Here is a 19432-nt window from a genome sequence, read left to right as displayed (position 1 = left end):
TTTGGCTGATTACTTAGCTGCCTAAGGGTACCCAGACCCACATATACTTACTTCATCTGGGTGCGCTAATTCCCCACTCGGTATTTGTTTGATGTTGCTTATAATATACTACATATTAAGTATATACATATATATGAACCTATATCTGAAGGCTCGTTTGGGTTTTTCGATCTTGTGTAATTGAAAAGCTTAATTGGATTTTTTTTAAACCATTTTATTCGGTTTAATTGATTCGGTGAGCTTTCATCACGCAGAGCTGCTCTTTGAACGCTTTGAGTGGCTAGGCTATATTTTATAAATGTAGTTGTTTGTATATAAGTGTTATGAATATGAGAAACGATTATCTTGATAATTTTATCTTTTTTGTTTTTATAAAGTGTATCCACCTTCTAGATAGGTAAGTTTATGTTAATTGTATGAAGTAAAAATGGTATTTTTATGATCAGGTTACTGAGAATAATTTCTATCTCAAAACCCAGCAAAGTTTATCTATTAAATCTATTAAAAACAAAAGTTAGCTCAGGGGAAGAACTTTTATATGAGCCACTTTAAAATGAGTTATGTGATGATAAGTTTAAAAAGTCACACTTTAGTCGGAAGGTAATTCAAAATTCTCAAATATTTATTACATCCTCTAAAAATATGTGTTTTATTTTAGTTCCTTGAATTTAGTCTTAAGGCTGAAAAATTAAGGCGCAAAAGATTTATTTTATCTTTTAGAAAATAAACTTAAATTTTGCGTTAAAATTTATTATTTTGTTTGCGTCATTCAATTTGTCAGAAATGAAAGAGGTGCGTAAATAGTTTGAGAATTAATCATTTCCTGATTGTGAAAATATGTTTCAAAGTTTTTTGGCTCAGAGTAAAATTTTGTTTTATTTTATCAGCAAAGTATTTTAATCGATTTATTACTAAGAGGTAACACTTGTTGAATTTTTAGGAAGTGATCATAAAAATTGTTTTACGGAATTGCTGATACCATTCAAGTCATAAAAGTAATACTTTTATTTTTTTAAGAAACACATTTAAGATTTTACTAAACTCCGATTTTTATATTTTAAAGAAATATGAAACTTTTTCAAAATATTTTATTTTTGGGAACTAACATAAAAATAATTATTATTCTGTACCGTGAACACAAAGTGTTCTTTGTTAATATTGTTAAATTATCTGGTAATTTGAAAACAGTGTCTGATTTTTATTTACAGGAATGGATTTTTATTTTTATTTGGAATATATGTGAAGTTTCTTTGCTTTTAAAATGTGAACTGGAACTTCAATGTTTTAAGCACCCAAAGGAGCAAATAATTAAAATTTTTCAGCAAAATTAATACTCCTGGACTTTAACACTTCAAATTAACCAAGATAACCATGAAGCACGATAATAAGTAAATGTGAATTTTGAATCTGTCTTACTTAAATTTCATATCGCCATTCTGTAATAATTCTCAAGAAACACACTTTTAAAAGGGAAAGTCAGTATGACTTATTAAGCACCAATGACTAATTCCTCCAGAATAATTTATAAAAATGGAAATTACATCTCATAAAGGAAGTCATAAGTATAAGGAATTTTAAATGCCTCTCAGGTTAAACATTCATTGAACTTTAAAATGGCCATCAGGGCGCATTTAATATTGTTATCAATATTAGACTCATGTGGATAGGATTCAATTTGATCCGCATGTTTCGATTGGATTTATGCTGTGATCAATTCTTATATAAATATGCACACGTTCATATATTATGTACACATAATTCTTAAGCGCTACCAGAGTCATTTTATATACGACATACGTATAGAAATATGTATTTGATCTCTGTCCGACATAGCTATGTACGACATACGTACATATTCCCAGAGGTTTCGATTTTCTTCTCAATCTTCGTCTACTTCTTGGTTTCATTCATTTTTTTTCTTCTTTCTTGTAAATGTTAAAACTCAGCCTTCTTTTTTCTTCTTCATCTTGTATATCTTCGAACCAAAGTGCATGTACCAATATGTATATAAAAATATATATAAAAAAAGTATATGCTGTATAAAATCCACAATTTCTTTTGAAGATATTTTTATAGACATGATTTTCCTCTTTATACTCGATTCTGATCCATTGGAGCTGCTTTACCGCCACCGCTGGGTTTCGTTCGATCGAGTATAGTGTTCACTACTCTACTGATGGACGAAACGTAGAAGGAGAACTTAAACTTACAAAAATAAAAAAAAAAAAACAAGACTTAAACTCCACAAACTCGGATGCTGAGAGAGAGGAAGAAGCTTAGAAGAAGCGCATCTTGATGATGTCTTTTCTGAAACAAAAGGAAACCTGATTTAAAATCGTTTCAATGGAATTTAAAATGGCACCAACCAGCATCCACTCGCGCTATAGACGGACGGATGCAGACGGACAAACAACGAGCGGGTGTGTACGACAAAGAGAGGGAGTGAGAGAGGGAGAAACGGAAAAAGAGAGGGAGATATTGAGGGCGCAAACACCAAACCCAACAAAAATAACAACAGACAACAATATTCACGTTCGTTCGTTACAAAATTGTTTTTCTCATTTAATATGGCGAAGCACCCAATGGCTATATGGAGAAAGAAACTGATATTTATAAATTCACATTTATTTTGGAAGCAAATAAAGAATACTTGGTAAATATAGCATGTTTATTCCTGGAAATTACAGTTAATCTTAATTAAAAACTAAATTTGGGCGATAAGCAGACGAGCAAAACAAACTAAAATATAAAATCGAGTTCGCTTTTCAGCTCTTTCGTTTTATAACACAAGAACTCTTATTCTCGATGACAATGATGGGTTCTGGATGTGATTTTTGTTTTTCTCACGCAAACAAGGATGGGTAAAACAGATCGTCTTAGTTGATTGCCACCATTTTGAGACTGTATACATATATATATGATTTAAAGTCTTAAACTTACCCGACTTAACAGAGCAATGAATGTGTGCTCGACTCTCATAGTAGACCCAATCGAAGCCAGCCTCAACGGCCAGCCTGGCAAGCATTCCATACTTTGTTCGGTCACGATCTGATGTTGTGATATCAACAGCACGTCCTTCATAGTGCAATGAATCGTTACGATGATTGTTATCTTCGTCCCAGCTTTCAGTTACTCGCAATCTTATGCCAGGCCATTGATTCATCACAGACACGGCTAGTGTATTTAATTTATCCTTACAGCGCTATTAAATAAAATGGAAAAAATGTATAAGTAATTAATGAAAGCTTTAAAATATATTTTTGTTATTGGAATCAGGTAAATCTTAAGATTAATAAGTTAAAAATTCATTGATTCAGTTCGCTTTGGCTGCCAGTGAACCACCGTCGCTGCCGCCGCCGGTTGATGGCGTAACTCCACCTCTATCAAATCATCACACAAACACACTCAAACAGAGTTATTGATATGATATACACATGTATGTAGGCGTGGCCCTTATAATTTTTAATTTAAAAGAAACTCGTTCCCACCCGAAAAAAAATCAAAAATGATGAAAAAGTTGCCCAAAATTCATACAAAAATGAACACCTAATCAATATTGAGAAAAATTAAAACCCAGAAAAGAGGAAATAGTTTTTCGATATATTAAAACTAAAAGTACGGGTACCTAATTTTTCTGCAATCATAAATAAATTTGATTTTGCACATTTATGTTCTCGGTTGATTTTCCTTCCCAGGACCCGAGATATGGACCTCACATCAATCTGCAAAAATAGGAGTCCAAATGTTTTGTGTAAATTTAAGGTAATCGATTTTGCGGTAGGCGGGTTCCCTTAGGATCAAAACAATTGTTGTATATTTTGGGAAAACATATAGATTTCCATCAGGATTGTTTCAATGTCATGTTTTTTTTTTTATTTCATCTGCCTCCCTGTAGCCTTTTTGCAAAACAAAACAACCAAAAAGGAGTCGTATAAGTTACATCAAATTGGCAGCCGTGAAAATTTGATTTTCATCCTTATTTATCCACAGTGGTTTTTGGTATAGTTTTAAGACAAAATAGGTATGAACATACATCGATCTGCGTAGATAATTGGCATCATTTTGCGCCCAAAAGTTGTTGTTTTGTCATCGCCTACAAAATTTACTCAAACTCAATCTGTCCTTGGTCCCTTTAAAATGGAAGCCAACTACCTAACTTGAATTTTTGATTCTTTTTCAACAACAAAAATAACAAAAACTTAAAGCGGCACTTATCCTTTGGTTTTCTTTTCTTCTTTTTTGATGTTGTTGTTTTTTGAATCATCATCGGTGATGGGTTTTCAATGAGAAATAACAACAACAATAAAAACAAGCTAAAGAATTTATTCTTGCACTTTGTGATTGTTGAATTGTTGGGATTTGTTGTACAAGGATTAATATTTGTTTACTCCTTTCGGTAACTACGTGGCGGGCGGTGGTGGTGGCAGCCAGCATTGAGCGCAGCTCATCGGCGGCGCAGCGCTGCACGGCGGCGGCGTGTGTGGTGGTGGTTGATTGGAAGAATAAACCTTATAGGCTTTGTGTTTAAAGAGATATTCATTTTATGTTGGTTCAGTGTAAACAGACTCAAATGCAAATAAAATAGATTGAAATGAAAACAACATTAATTTATTCTGTTAAAAGGTGCAACACAACAAGTGAGTGATCTGAAGGCTTTTGAATGAATATACAAATTCTATAGAAGATATGATAATGGTCCATCATCATCATCAGTGGTCAGGTTAAAAATGATGGTGATAATCACTTTTGATGTGCACGCATGATAATGATGTGCTCATATCTTTACTGATTTCTGTAAGATGGATTTTGGTTTTGTATTTCGAGAGTTAAACTAAAACAAACGTGTCGATTGGATCGTTATTTTTAAAGCGGCATTATTTTTGGGTACCTTCATTGTACACGTTACGTTAGATATTGGCTATTATTTTTTGGGTTATTTTGTTGTTATTTATTCTAGGTAAATATTTGTCAAAATTTACGTTTGCACCAGGCGTATAGCGCACCATAAAAAAGGAGCGTTTTTTTTTTATTTTTACTTGGGAGTTTTTGTATTGAGGAATGCCGGCTTTATTGTTTGACCATATTTCGAAGAAAATCAATTTTAATTTACTTTGTTGTAGGCTTTTTTTTAACAAGTGTGTAAATACATAAATGTTTAGCTTTTCTCACAAGGTGTTTGTATACCTGCGTTTAAATTGGATTCGAAAGTTATAAAGTGGGATAATTTTATAATTAAGATTTAAGCTTTAATCATAAACGTTATGCGTTTATTTTTCAAAGTAAGACTGTCACTCTTATAAGCCAAAGTTTTTATAGTGTCCATAAGACTTCTTTTCATAAAGTATATTTAATTCAATGTATTTTTTTTTCTTACAAAAAGTATAAGGTATAAATTTGCCAAAATTCTAACCAACACTTATTCAAACAACCAAATTCCAGGTAAGTTACTATAATTACTCAAATTTTGACCACAGAGGGCCTGTCTGGGGAATTCTTTCTTTTTGTATGTTAGCAAACCATCAAAACAGAAGTCATTTTCTGTTTTGTTAATATACATCTGAATGGTCAGTTGATAAATTATAAAACATGTCTTGTAAAAAAGAAGAACACAAAACTCTTGCCCAAAAGGGTTGTCCTGTCACTATGGCCATCCATTCAAAACATAACATTTAACAAAGAAAGAAGAAGAAAAACCAACATGGTTACAAAAATTTCCTTCCAAGCCCATTGTTTGATCGTTATTCATCAGAGAAATGTTTAGTATCTTTTTTTTTATTTTGTTTTTTTTTCTTCGGTTTTGTTGATTATAATTTTCTGCAACGATTTTTTCTTTCCTTTTATGAATTTAAAATTTATTGCGAATAATGAAAATGATAAATGATGATAAAAAGAGATATTCTGCATAATCACATCCAGCACTTTCCCATCTGGATCCATCAGCAGCGCAACCGACACATCGGCGGGCTGTACAGAGTGTTGCAGCTTGCAGATATATACGAGGACTCTATACGTGATGCGTATAATGCAGCTTGTGTTTTAATTGAACTGTATATTCGTCGTATAAATAAATGCAATTAAAATTAACAGCATAATCATTACTGGAAATTGCGTTGGTCGCCAGTAAAAGTGATCTTGTGATACTTTGGTACTTATGAGGCTTGATGATGATGATAATGGTGATGAGTAGGGAATAATGTGCAATTATGCTCCTCTCAGAGAATCACGCAATTCAAATCGATGATAGGCGTGCGAGTGCAATTGCAATCTCAATCTCAGTCTCATCTCAATCTCAAATAATACGAATCTCTTATGATGATAAAAGTTACACTTAGTCCAGAGTTTAATTGTTCAAGTAGAACGGTCAGTTGGCGCTGAATGTTGGCTGCTGCTTCTGGTACACTGTTGCTTGGCACCACTCCATCGTCATGCTATCGCCATCGCCATCGCCATCGCCATCACCATCACCATTGCCATGCCGCTTAAGAGATGCAAACAAATACACATATTCGCATATTCAAGTCTTTAAGCAAGGTGTCCATTAAGACAGTTTGTACAAATATGAAATTAAATCCTAATGTACCTCGACGTGTGCGGATGGATTTTCCTCTGTGATGTTGCGATGATGGACCATATGTCGGTTTGAGATTTTTTTTTAATCTCTGTGAATCTTAGTTGGTGGTTCTAGAGTTTCGTTTCGCTGCTTCTTTTACTGCTGCTGCTGCTGGTCGATGATATGATGTTGATGATGAGTGACCAATATCAATATTGATAATTCATTTGCAAGTGCGAGTATAAGTGAGCGCTATGTTAATTTTTACCCAACATCATATCGTCTCTTCTGTGTTAGGCCCGTTCTTTTGGTAAATATTGATACATTAATATTTAACTATTCTTACAGTTCTTTTTTTGTTTTTAGTGTATGACTTAACATTATTTATACATATTTTAGCAGACAGAAAATTAAACAATTTAACACGTTTGTCGAACGCGACTAATGAAGGTAAAAAACAATGTTTGTAATGATCTCAGGAATATAGGTACTGATGCATTCCGATTAGAAAAGGTTACGCTCACTTTTTGTGATTGTTTAAACTAACAAAAAAAAACTATGTAAATTTGATCATTTAAGTTTAAACAGAGTTTAGTAAGAGAGCATAGTATTTTTAAAAAATATTTAACAGTAACCGCCAGACTATATCTATCTATCTTTGATTTTAATCGAATTTATTACACATTCATTTTATGTTTAAGAAGTTGATTTGATGTTGATAAATATATCTGAACGAATATTAAATATAATTTAATAATAAATTTACATTTGTTGTTTAAGCTGCAAAGCAGTAAGCTGCTCCTTCACTATCAAATTCATTTAAATTTGTATCTCTTTTAATCAACACTTAATTTCAAATAAAATTAAAAACAAAAACATAATTATATAAAAATTATACCTTTTGGCATAAATTAATTCATAAATATTTATAATAAGAAGAAGTGGGTGAACGATCTCGTTATATTTATGATGAAATTCAAATGTAAGGGGAGACTGAGATCAGATGGCACAAAAATAAGAAATTTAAATTTTTCATCAAAATTTAAGTATGTCAACGCGTACAAAAATATAGCTGGTAGTTAATGATATGTTTTATTGATTTATAATTGAAACGAATGGTGAACACTTCATTTTTGTTTTAAATTAGAATCTAATTAATATAATAATAGCACTCTTACTTTTCTTCTTAAAATTCATTTGAAACTTAATTTAAAAATAAAAATAAGTTATATTAAAGAAAATAAATAAATATCAGTATTGGTAATACTTGTTCCCACGATCTTCGAAATAATTAGAAAAGTAAAGGAAATCCAAAAAATAATAAGATTCTAATTCTATAATCACAGAATAACTTGATCTGTTGCAATAATGCCAAAATTGAGCAACTCATATTGTTCTCCTTCTATTTATACTTTCTGCACACGAAGAAGGGAGGAAAAACAATAACGACAACAACAAAAAACACATAAATCCCTAAGTCGGTACGGTATTCATTACCGGATACCACTTTGCGACTCTAATTGTTGTTCAACCACACATTCAAACCACCACCCTCGGGAAATTATTGCCGGCGTTCGCCTCTCCCTAAAAATCTCGGCCACAGTAATTTGATATGTTGCACCTGTTATCCCGGTTATTACGAATTACGAAATATATAACAACCAACCCCTAACTATCAATCAAGACACCAAGACGACGAAGAAGACGACCGACTATAGGAACGTCGTCGTCATCGGGCGACCGATATTGAACTTCAACTCTGTATTGCTTCTTCTCCTCGGCCATCCATGGTATCGGTCCGTTCATCAGTAATTACTCGGTGTAATTCATTCATAATTGGGAATCACAAGGATAAGAAAGGTATCAGATTCGCACTCTGTGTGCCTATCTCTGATGTATATCTATTGCGCTGCGCGGTAGTTGATATTAGTAGCAGTATATAGTAGAGCAGTTGTGGCTTTTGTAGACCTCCCGAAGTTAGATCGATTAAATTCCATTTTGCTCAATTCTGCTCTTCAAAACAATTATTACAGTGGTGTGTAAAAGAAACAAACTGTATGCTACATTAAACATTTCTGAAGTGATTTAGAAGACGTTTGTAAGTGTGAATGTGGTATTAATTGTAAGGTACCACAAAACCTTCTTAGACCTCGAAATTATCAATTCTCAAAAACTGAACTGGTTATTCTTGTTACTGTCTTAAATACAATTTTTTTTTTTCGTTTTCATATTTTAGCAGTTCATACAATTTGAAAAGATTTTGAAACATATGCATATAATTTGTAGTATTTTTGTTGAACGCATGGAGCTACTAAATAATGGTCATCGAACGCGCCTAATAAAATGTACATGAGCCATTATAAAACTTCCATCAAATGTCAATGAGAAAAACGTTTATAAAAACGTCATTCCAAATTGTCATCTTCATTCTCAACAAGAAATAAAAAGTGTGTAGTTTAAAGAAAAAAAAAAGTGTTGTGTTTTATTTTTCTATTCTTTTGAGTTTATTTTACAAGGCTTTTCAGCCAAAACATTGGTCCTTCGAGCCGGATTTGCAGATTTCCCATGTTTAGGGACAGACAACAGAGCAATGCTGGGCAGAGACAGAGGCCCGTGTAAGCATGGTTGCGTGTTCATGAGGGGTTGGATAAGTTTCTCATCTAGAATGACTGACTATGAGACATATTTAGGCACTGAAATATTCATACATTGTACAAAAATTGCACATTTTTCCCACGTTTTATGAAGGAGGTCACTTAAAACAAATTCTTAAATATTTATATTTTTTAAGCTCTTTCAATTTAAATTTTGCTTTAATGTTTAAATGTAATGTTATTATTTATTAAAATGCAATGGACAGTTTTGAAGGCATGATTTTGTATTTTAGGAACTTCTTGAGAGTGATATTTGGCTCTGAATACATTTTTAGGTTAGTGCGTTGGACTGTCAAGCAAGGACTCTTGGGCTCAATCCCTGCCTGTATTAACTAACTTTTTTCAATGGTATTGCCTATTGCGAGGAATTATCAAATCCTCCAAGAGTAATTCTTGTCATGAAAAAGTGCTTTCTCAAGTTACCGTTCGGATTCGGCATATAAACTGTAGGTCCCTTATATCTCTGACAACATTACTTCCACACAGAAATGGTTAAGAGTTTGTAAGTCACTAGGATCTTCGCCAACTAATTTATTTATTTATTTTATACATTTAATAATACTTTTAAAACTTTTCGTAACTTCCTTAAAGCATTACTTTAAAACTTTTTCAAGAACTGTGTGTTTTAAAAATATATCTGATATTTGATATGAATTTAAAAAAAATAATGAAGCACAGCACTGTAAAATAATTTCTGCAAAAGGCGCAACTTTATTTCCTGATACTTGAGTTGGAGTGTTCTACTTCGTAGTTTTTATCTTTTTTTTAAACTTTTTTGCACACTTTTCGAATAAATTTAATCGACTGACTAAACAAGTGAAATCGATGTCGATGCAGAGACAATAAGGAAACCGATATCTCATATCCTTTGTGGCAGTGATTTTTATCGAAAAGGGAAATCTTACAACTGAGGAAGTGGCCTATTCGACCGTCAATCGACCACAAAAAAAAACCAACGACACCGAATAAAACAAAACCAAGGCATAACGTGGTCGTTGCCGTTGTCATTGTCATTGCCGACGATAACGACAACTATCAACTATCAACTTCAAACACCCATATTCAAGACCGATTTTTATAAAATTAAAGAAAAAAGTATAAACTAACTGCATATTGTCCATAAACATATTATATACGAATACATTAACACTATAAATGTCATCCGTTTTGTGTGTAAGACGATCGTTTGGAAGGAACTTAAAACCTTTTGCATAACAACTACGAGTAGGTCTCCATACGACTTACTATACCTTACCTATACCATATCGTATGCTAAGAGAGGTCTCTTATAAGAATGTTTAAGAATCGAATAGAAGAAATGACAAAGTACAAACAAAAAAACAAAAATCAATCAGCAATGTCATTGATCGATTGGGGAAGCTTTGTAGGGCAGTAAGTCTTATTTTGCATCCGCTTCTCTAGATCAATTGTGTGGGATGACAAATAAGATGATGAATCTCAAATAGATAACCTGGCTCATACTCCAATAATAACGAATTCCGATACCATTGTATAAATATATTCTAATAAAAAGGTTATAAATTGTTTTGTTATTGTTTTGTTTCTTATTTTTTTTTATTTTAATTTGATATAAAATAAAGTGTCACTTTTATTATCTCGGTCGTGTGTCTCGACTCGAATCGATATGTAAATTGATTTTTTATTTTTGATATGTTGAATGTCAAATATTATTTGACTTATTGATGTTGATGTTCGGGTGTTTTTTTTTTGTTTTTAAATTTATTGGCAAGTTAAGAACTTTTATTTATGATTTATAATTGTTTTTAATTAATTTATATTTTTATATGGGTGTGTTGTTTATGGATTTGGTTGAGATCAATCGCGATTTTTAATTTACAATAGTCAAGCAATAAAAGTTTTTTGGGCTCGTTTTAAAATCACATGTTTAAGATTTGCTTTATACTAGGTATACAAAATCGTATAGCCTTAATGGTTTATAAGTTATGAGCATTTTGAAAACACCATTGATGCAAATTATTAAATTGTTTTTCATTGCCAACTCAAAAATCGGTTTGGTAATGCACCCGGAAAAGCAGATATTTTATAAGTCCACAAATTATTGATTTAAGTCAGATTAACAAATACTAAATAAGTTAAGCGAAAGACAACAGAATGTTTAGGTTAAAAACAAGTTTTATCTTATAATTAGATTTTTAAATTTTGCGATTTTTGCTGATTTATATTAAACTTTTAATAATTTTGCTTCTTATAACCTGGCAGCCTTGATCCATAGATTGATACATTCCACAGTTCTAGACTCGAAAGAACTAAGAATTAAAAAGTTTTAAGTTTAATTTTCCATATTAAAGTCCCTTAACTTGGTTCGGGAATTTGACTTTATATTTGTTCTTTATAGATTTGGTCAAGCGCGATTTTTACTTTACGAAAGTCCAGAAACTCAAAGTTTTTGGACGTTTTATGATTTTTATTCTTTAAACCTGGCAACCTTGATTCATAGATTTATACATTCTGCAGTTCTAGATTCTAAAGAACTAAGATTTACACAAGTTTTCAGTTTCATTTGTGTTGGCACATTTATATAAAAGCTCTTAACTTGGTTAAGTAATTTGACATTACCCGCTTTTTTATCGCATTCTATAAATAGTTTAGTAGAAATTATATGGAATCTCGATTTATTCGGGAAAATATGCGTCAATACAAGGTGTAATGGACATCTTCTGATGAGCCCAACCATTAAATGGCGGCGAAACGCATATATGAACACTTTTATGCTGGTTTATATTTATTTTCGTGATTTTAAATCATATTTATTAAAATAAACGGTGTTCAGGAAAAAAACTATTCGACTGTTTACAGTCAAATATCTCTTCTTCGAAAGATTACCTGTCAGAATAATAATAAAAAAACACAAATAGAAGAAAGTTTTGTGAAAATCAAAAGTTAAAATTAACTTCAGCAAACAAAACTAACTAAAACTAATAAAATGGGCATTTTCAAGAAGAAATGGTAAGAAAACATCTGAAAATTGAGATTCTATAAAAAAAGTTCATTTAACAGTTACTTCAAGGAGGGAGTTTGTTCGTGTTTTAATCAAATTAAAAAAAAAATTGCTCATGGATGGTGCTGAACTATTCAGTTCTTCATTGTTTAACACGAATCAAACTACCTCATTTGTACTTCATTAGAAACAAGGAAACACCATTTGAATTTTAGAAAGTGCTGTCAAACTTACAGAAAGATTCTATTTTATCTAAATTGAGATAAACATTTTGTGGAAACATAGAAAAACTTAACTATCTTTTCTATTGTTTTCTGTTAGAAAATAGGCCAAATTAGTGCATTTTCACAAACAAAAGTAAATAGTATCAATAGCAACCGATTGATTTTATTTCCGAATGGAAAACACATGATCCCAAATGCACAACTACTCAACGAACACAGCCATCGAGATGCAAATGCAATATCAATCGTACCAACATTTGAGAACGAAATCACATAAGATCCATTCGAGACTCGTATAAATGTCAGAACCCAAGATTATACTTTAACTTTTGTCGGTAGTATTCAAACACGGTTATTATATTTGTTGTTTAATGTTTTTTTTAGCACAAATAATTATATATAAAACATATTCTGTAATTTTGTCTTCTCTTATTCAATTAATGTAGTGAAGTGTGCTGGTACTTAAAATTTCAAAATGTGGCACATTATATTTTCAGTAATAATAATTATCAAATACTTTTTATGCCTTACAACCTCCTTCAGTTCATGACTTTTAAATTGCTTATTTATTGGTATCAAAGCTGTTTGTTTAAGTTTTTTCTTAATCTCAACAACTGAAATGAGGGAATAGTTTAATAGATATTTTTACGACTGCACACTTGATGTAATAATAGTGTGGAAAACACTATGCAAAATATCAACATAAAGATATTTATTTATGTGCATATTTGATTTTATTTATTTTTAGTATTTGAACAATTTTTGTTTTGAAATTTAAAATGTATGTGTTTGCACGCGTTATTTCTATGACCGTTTGCTGATTAGATTCTAAAAGAATTCAATATATTAAGCTATGAACTCAACTAATATGTGAAAGTAATTTGGCTGAGTTTAACTATACCTAACTATTGGCAGTTACTTTGTTCATTTCCTGTAGTTGATATCTAGATCATTATTTCATTTCTGGGTAATTTTGTTTAGAAGTAGATTTATATCTTATCCAAAGAATGTAATCGTATTATGTTTTTGGAATGCGAATTGGAATAAGATTAAAATGTAACCGAATGTCGGTAAAGAAATCACAACCATGTGTTTGTTTTTTTTTTGTCCCGGAAGTCAAATGACTACAAAAGCTGATACTTTATCATAAAAACATATATTTTGAGTTTTAGGCTAGGCTAAGTGGCTGCTTATTGGAAAGCCAACTGTTCACTGTGGATCAATGCATCTTATCAATCGAAATCGGCGGATCACCTTGCTCCATAGTTAACATCTCAAGCTCTATGGATTCCCTGATAAATATTTTGACCTAGGAGAATCATTTATCAACATTCTTTAAAACATTACCCTCTTATTACATTTTCAAGAATTTATTGTCTAAAACAGCTGAGGAAAATATTTTTTCTCCACTAAAATTACATTTATAATCATATTTGTTTGTAATTTAAAAATAATTCCTAAATGTCAATATATCATACAAGAATATGCCATACCAGTACCGGAGCATGGTTTTGAGCAAATTTGTCATTATATTCCAGTGAATTTTCATATTCTTCTCCTTTTTCTTAATCAAAAAAGAAGTTAAGTGCTAATTTTATTACTCTATAAATTATACCTAACTGTTCAAACAATTGATGAGTGTTAACTTTTCTGTGAGACACATGAATATCGTTTTATGACAATAATTATTTTCGCACCATTTCATTTTAAGTAAATTACTTATTCTAATGAAACAACTTTATTTTTAAAGTTAACAATAATATAAAAATATTAGCTTTTCAAATTATCGACTTGCACAATTCAGATGAAATGAAAAGTAATAATTATATTTTAAACTTTTATTGATTTTGATACTTTTTTTCTGGTTAAAATGACGTAAGTTTTCTAAGCTAATAAAGATATGAAATTAAGTTTTTATTGATTTTTTTGATTAAAAAATTATTTATTTCCATATTTCGGGTGAATCCATAATTTATATTATAGTAAAGTTTGAGAATGGTTTTTGGCTTTTTTATACAACTTGAAAATCAAGTTTTTATCAGAAAAATATTTAACTGTCACCATTTTTGTTTACTAAAATCTCCAATTTTTTAGTACATGTTATGTTAGAAACAGGACACTCGCAATATATAAGGCTAAGAACATTAGTTGTACCTCTCAAACTGACTGAATTAAAAATTATGCCAGAAAAAAAAGGAAAATTCTCACAATGAACGCGAAATTTCACACATTCTAAAATACAACTGTAGTTTACAGGTCCCGGCAAATGAACCTCCCGTATTTTTACACGTTTATATTTAAAGTTATTTATAGATAAAGAGGTCTGCCGTTTTTAGTAACAATAATAGCGTGGCACGTTGAGCATCGCGCATTTGTCGTAGAGGAATATATCCGTTATGGCGATTCTGCGATTACTACTCAGCGAACATTTCGCATTCGATTTCAACTTGGACGACATGATCCTATTCCGGATAGAAAAAGAATTTAAGTTTGGATATCAAACTTTAGAGCAATTGGTTCTGCGTTAAAGTGAAAGTCGTTTGACCAACCTTTAACCGCAACAACGCCGGATACTGCCTTTGGATTGTCTGATAGGAGTGTAAGACGAACTTTGCACACACATCTTCATAGGCATCCCTACAAAATTATGATCGCACAAGAATTAAGTTAGAGAAATTTTGAGCTGTTTGTGGAGACGTTCTTCAAAACATTCCCGTTGGTGCTGTTTTAATTTCGTCTGGCAAGGCCCATTTCTATTTATCGGGTACTGTAAATAAACAAAATTTTCGATACTGGGTAACAGAAAACCCTCAATAAATTCATCAACGACCACTTCACAGCCCTTATGTGACAGTTTGGTATGCTGTTGCTGGATTTTTGTGTGTTAGGTCCGTATTTTTTCGAAGAAAATGGGCAAAAAGTTACAGTTTATGTGGATCGCTACATCCGCATGATTGCGACCTTCCTCCAACCAAACTTAAATCAGTTTACTAGGAACCACAAAGAAGTCTGGTTCCAACAAGATGGAGCCACAGCACACACTTCACGGCGTTACCTAACCATTTTGAGAGAGATGTTTCCAGGGCATCTTCTTTCTTTACAAGACGGCAGGTTTCTATTCTGAATCTCTCAAGATAACGGCCTCGCTTAGGCTTCCAAACTACAGTAGGGTCTTCCAAGCGGATGTCCTGGCAGGGACAACAGCTGCTAAATAGGTATCAATGATGGCAATCCGCGAGCTGATATCACCTTTTACATTGATAGCCAAGCGACAATAACAGCGATTACTGCAACTGAGGTAAAATCAAAGCTTGTTTCTTGCTGCCGCGAAGAGCTTAAGGTTCTTGGCGCACAGCACAACATGGGGCTCTGCTAGGTCTCAGGCCACAGCGCTGTACTAGGCGAGAAAGCCGATGAATTAGCAAGATAAGGGTCAATTCTTGACGCAAGCCAAGCTCAGCTAGTTAGCACCCCTAACTGTTATGTAAAACAGGAAATCTCAAAAAGAATAACCTGCGGCACTAACAGAAAGATCTGGCCCTGTTTTAACAAACAAAGTACGGAAAGATGAGATTCAGCTCAGATGATGGAGGTACATGGAGGCCCCCAATTTCTGTGTGACTTTCCCGCACTCTCCAATCAAAGGAAGAAACTGCTTGACAACTATTTCTTCGGGGATTTAGAAGAACTCTCTAGTACGCCAGGTACTAACATTCTGAACTTCGTCAAAGCCTCTAAATGGCTTGACTAACTGAACACATAGGTTTTTCTTTATAGCTTGAGTAGCAATACTCACGAGTATCACAATGGATCTGTATTGATCTAAGTGTGACGGTAAAGACATCAACTTTCAGCCCCTCAACCTCACCTAACCTTCTTTACAAGGAGACTTTACCTGGCCACTAAGGTCCGCTGATTTATCACCTTGTGATTTTTTTCTTTAGGGACATTTAATGGTCCAAGTCTACACTCATCGCCCAACATCTTTGGAATCCCTTAAGGAGACAATCACTCTGGAAGTGGCAGCCATTACACCACAAATTACTCGACGAGCAATGGAAAACTTCCGGGAAATGCTTTGTAAATGTATTAATAATAGAGGACAATATTTAATGGATATGATGTTTAAAACTAAGTTAACATTTTATTTAATGTAAAATGGCATTGTATTAAATTTAAAAAAATAATTTGTTTATATATTTGTCATAGGCCTTTTAAAATATGGGAGATCTTTTTGCCGGACCCTGTACTATTATTTGCTTTTAAACTACACAAGTAGTTCTCAAATAAATTTATTAATAAATAAATTTATCTGTAATTATATTGTTTTTGAAGAGCTACATACAAAATCATTTTAATTTAGAAATTGTTGATAAGATACGCAAATACTAAAAGCACGAAATTACTTTCAATAAATAAACAATAAGAAGTGTTTATTATGAGCTTTAGATTTAAGTTATGTTGATTTATTTGATATCACTTATAAAATTTATAATATCAATAATTGACATCTCAGTAATGATATGCAGATTTTTTAGGCGTGTGGATTATTTGTGATATCATGCAAATAAATCATTTTCTTAATAAATTTAATTAGCACATAATCAAAGTTATAATTATGATTGTTAAAAATATTTTTAGTTTTTCTAAGATAACACTTGTTAACTTTTTTGATGTTGTACGAATGTACCTGATTAAGCAAAGCATACAAACTTATGTAAGGCCCATTTTCAGTACTGGTTTTCTTGTCTAATGAAACTGACTTTTTGGAAGTTATTAAAAAGTCTTATCAACTTTTTGTCAACTATTACAGTCTGTTTGTTAACAAAACAGAATTAAGCATACAAACTTCAGCTCACAAGAGTGTGCTTTCTTGTCTTTGAGTATCAACATGATCTTAAAACACTTCCCGAATGCCTGATGCAAACTTGCTATAAATAGTTTATTATTTGTTGATTTTGATACAACTTTTGATTGACATTAAAATAAAAGTTTCTATTAAATGCCGATACATATCATTTCAAATATTGACAATATGACTTGAATGAAATTTATAATTTCTTAAAAACTTGGCAAATGAAAAAGGCAAAACAGTACCGCTATCGCATGGTTATTATCTTTGAACTGACATTTAAAAATAAAAAGAACTCTGTTTTCATACAACAATATTTATATAGTACTCTTAAGAGTACACCAGCAATAACCTTGCTCTGTCCATTAAAGCAAACAAACAACTTTTATTGACAGTTCATTTTAAGTGAAATCAACATAAAAGACACGCGCCACTGGAAATCAATATTCACATATTGATTTAGTGCGACAAAACATATCCTTTTGCTACTGTCATAACGTCACAGTCATAGTCATAGTCACAGTCACAATGTCGCGCAGTAACTTCTTGTTGTAAAAATGAATAGGAAAAAGTAGCTGATGGGTTTCGGAGTAGTGACCTTGCTTCTGGCATCATAAAAATAAACTCATTTTTATCCAAGGACATAACATGTCAAATATAAAACACTCACCTTTTCTTCGAATATTTTATATTTTTCATCAAAAAAGATTTCAAAAACAACATCGATACGCCTTATTACTACTAAGTAGTAGCTGTAGATGGCAATTCAATGTCGCAAAGCAATTATCATTTGATGAAAGAGAATTTGTCCTTGTGCGGCAACGAATGGACGGGTCGGGCCGGTCGGCCGGCATACTATTCTACAGCATCGCATCTATGGAGCGTTTTTGAAGAGATTGTATCGAACATCAAACGTACGTAGTTGGCTATGTGTTTCAAATTATGTGTCATAAATTTTTATACAAGGACATTGTGGTACAATGGAACACCCTATTCATTGTTTGGAAAAGATTTACCATCAAACATCAACCATCAATATTGGATTGTTTTGATGTCATGGCGAGCGCACCTAACCAATTTGGTTATAATAGCCTCTGTCTAAATGGGAAGCTAGAGCTATATAGGTAAAGTGTTTATAGTGTGACGACACTGATACCAAACATTCAATAGTTCTTTGATTTTCACGGATTTCAAATTCGATATACTTAAACAGGATGTTCGAGATATCAAAATACCATATACTACCTATTCTAATATACCAGCTGAGATCTATCAAACTAAGAGAAACCTTTAGGTTCAGGTAGTTGTTGTATGTAGACAGTTCGAACTTAAATTCTGCAAGCGCAATAAAATGCTAAAGTGATCCATAACCAGATCGTAAAAGCGAAAAGCCGAAATTAAAAAGGATCAAAATCCTCAATAAAACGATTATTTCGAAAAGAGAGTTTTAGAGGTTTGTTTATCATTCTTTGATTTTATAAACATACAAGACACAACCATCATAATGGGATCTTTGAAGAACAATGCCAAACAAAAACCACCGCGACCGACCGCAGTGGTTGCGGCAGCGACAGCGGAGGTGGCTGTGTCGGTGGCGGTGGTGGCGGCGGCGGCGCGGCGGTTTGTTGGCATAATTTATTAGTGAATCCATTTCGCACTCATTTGAAATTTTATATAATGATCGTTTATTGATATGAGATTTTCTTTGTTAACAGTGGCGGACTTTGTGGAATGCCATCAGAGGCTCCAAAGGAGAACTACAAGATTTTTGAATCGTGATCATTTGGCAAGAATGTGTGACGCTCGTTTTTCCACTCAGGTACACAAGCTGAACGTTACTTTAATTTCATTTATTTTGTTATGACAGAAACTGAGTGATTGATAATATCGCAAACCAAAAAGGTCAATCCTTAAAATAAAACAACAACAAAACACAAAATACTGAATTTGCAACAAACATCAAATAACCAATTTGTGGGTGTAGATTGTGGCACTCCATCCGTCCAAGTTGGCTTGTAGTCAATTACTCACCTTTTTTCAGATTTTATGATTAATTGAAACACCAATTCAAGAGGACACTTTATGCCCCTTCGGTTTGGACAGCCATCCAGTTAAATTGAGCTTTTTTTTTCTTTCTGATCCGAAGTGACATACACAATAACAATGCCCAGC

At 32.4% G+C, this 19432-nt stretch overlaps 1 protein-coding gene across 1 annotated transcript in view; it reads right to left on the bottom strand.

The window, feature by feature from the left end:
* Positions 1–19432, bottom strand: part of LOC129942778 (protein hedgehog) — a 38032-nt gene that overhangs the window by 7812 nt on the left and 10788 nt on the right. The window contains exon 2 of the mRNA XM_056051847.1: positions 2941–3202. Within this exon, the coding sequence (XP_055907822.1) occupies positions 2941–3202 (262 nt within the window). The remainder of the gene's footprint in view (positions 1–2940; positions 3203–19432) is intronic.

This window comes from Eupeodes corollae, chromosome 1 (assembly GCF_945859685.1).
Source record: "Eupeodes corollae chromosome 1, idEupCoro1.1, whole genome shotgun sequence".
NCBI lineage: Eukaryota > Metazoa > Arthropoda > Insecta > Diptera > Syrphidae > Eupeodes > Eupeodes corollae.
The sequence above is the reverse complement of the archived record's forward strand: the minus strand, read 5'-3'. Positions and strand labels throughout refer to the sequence as shown.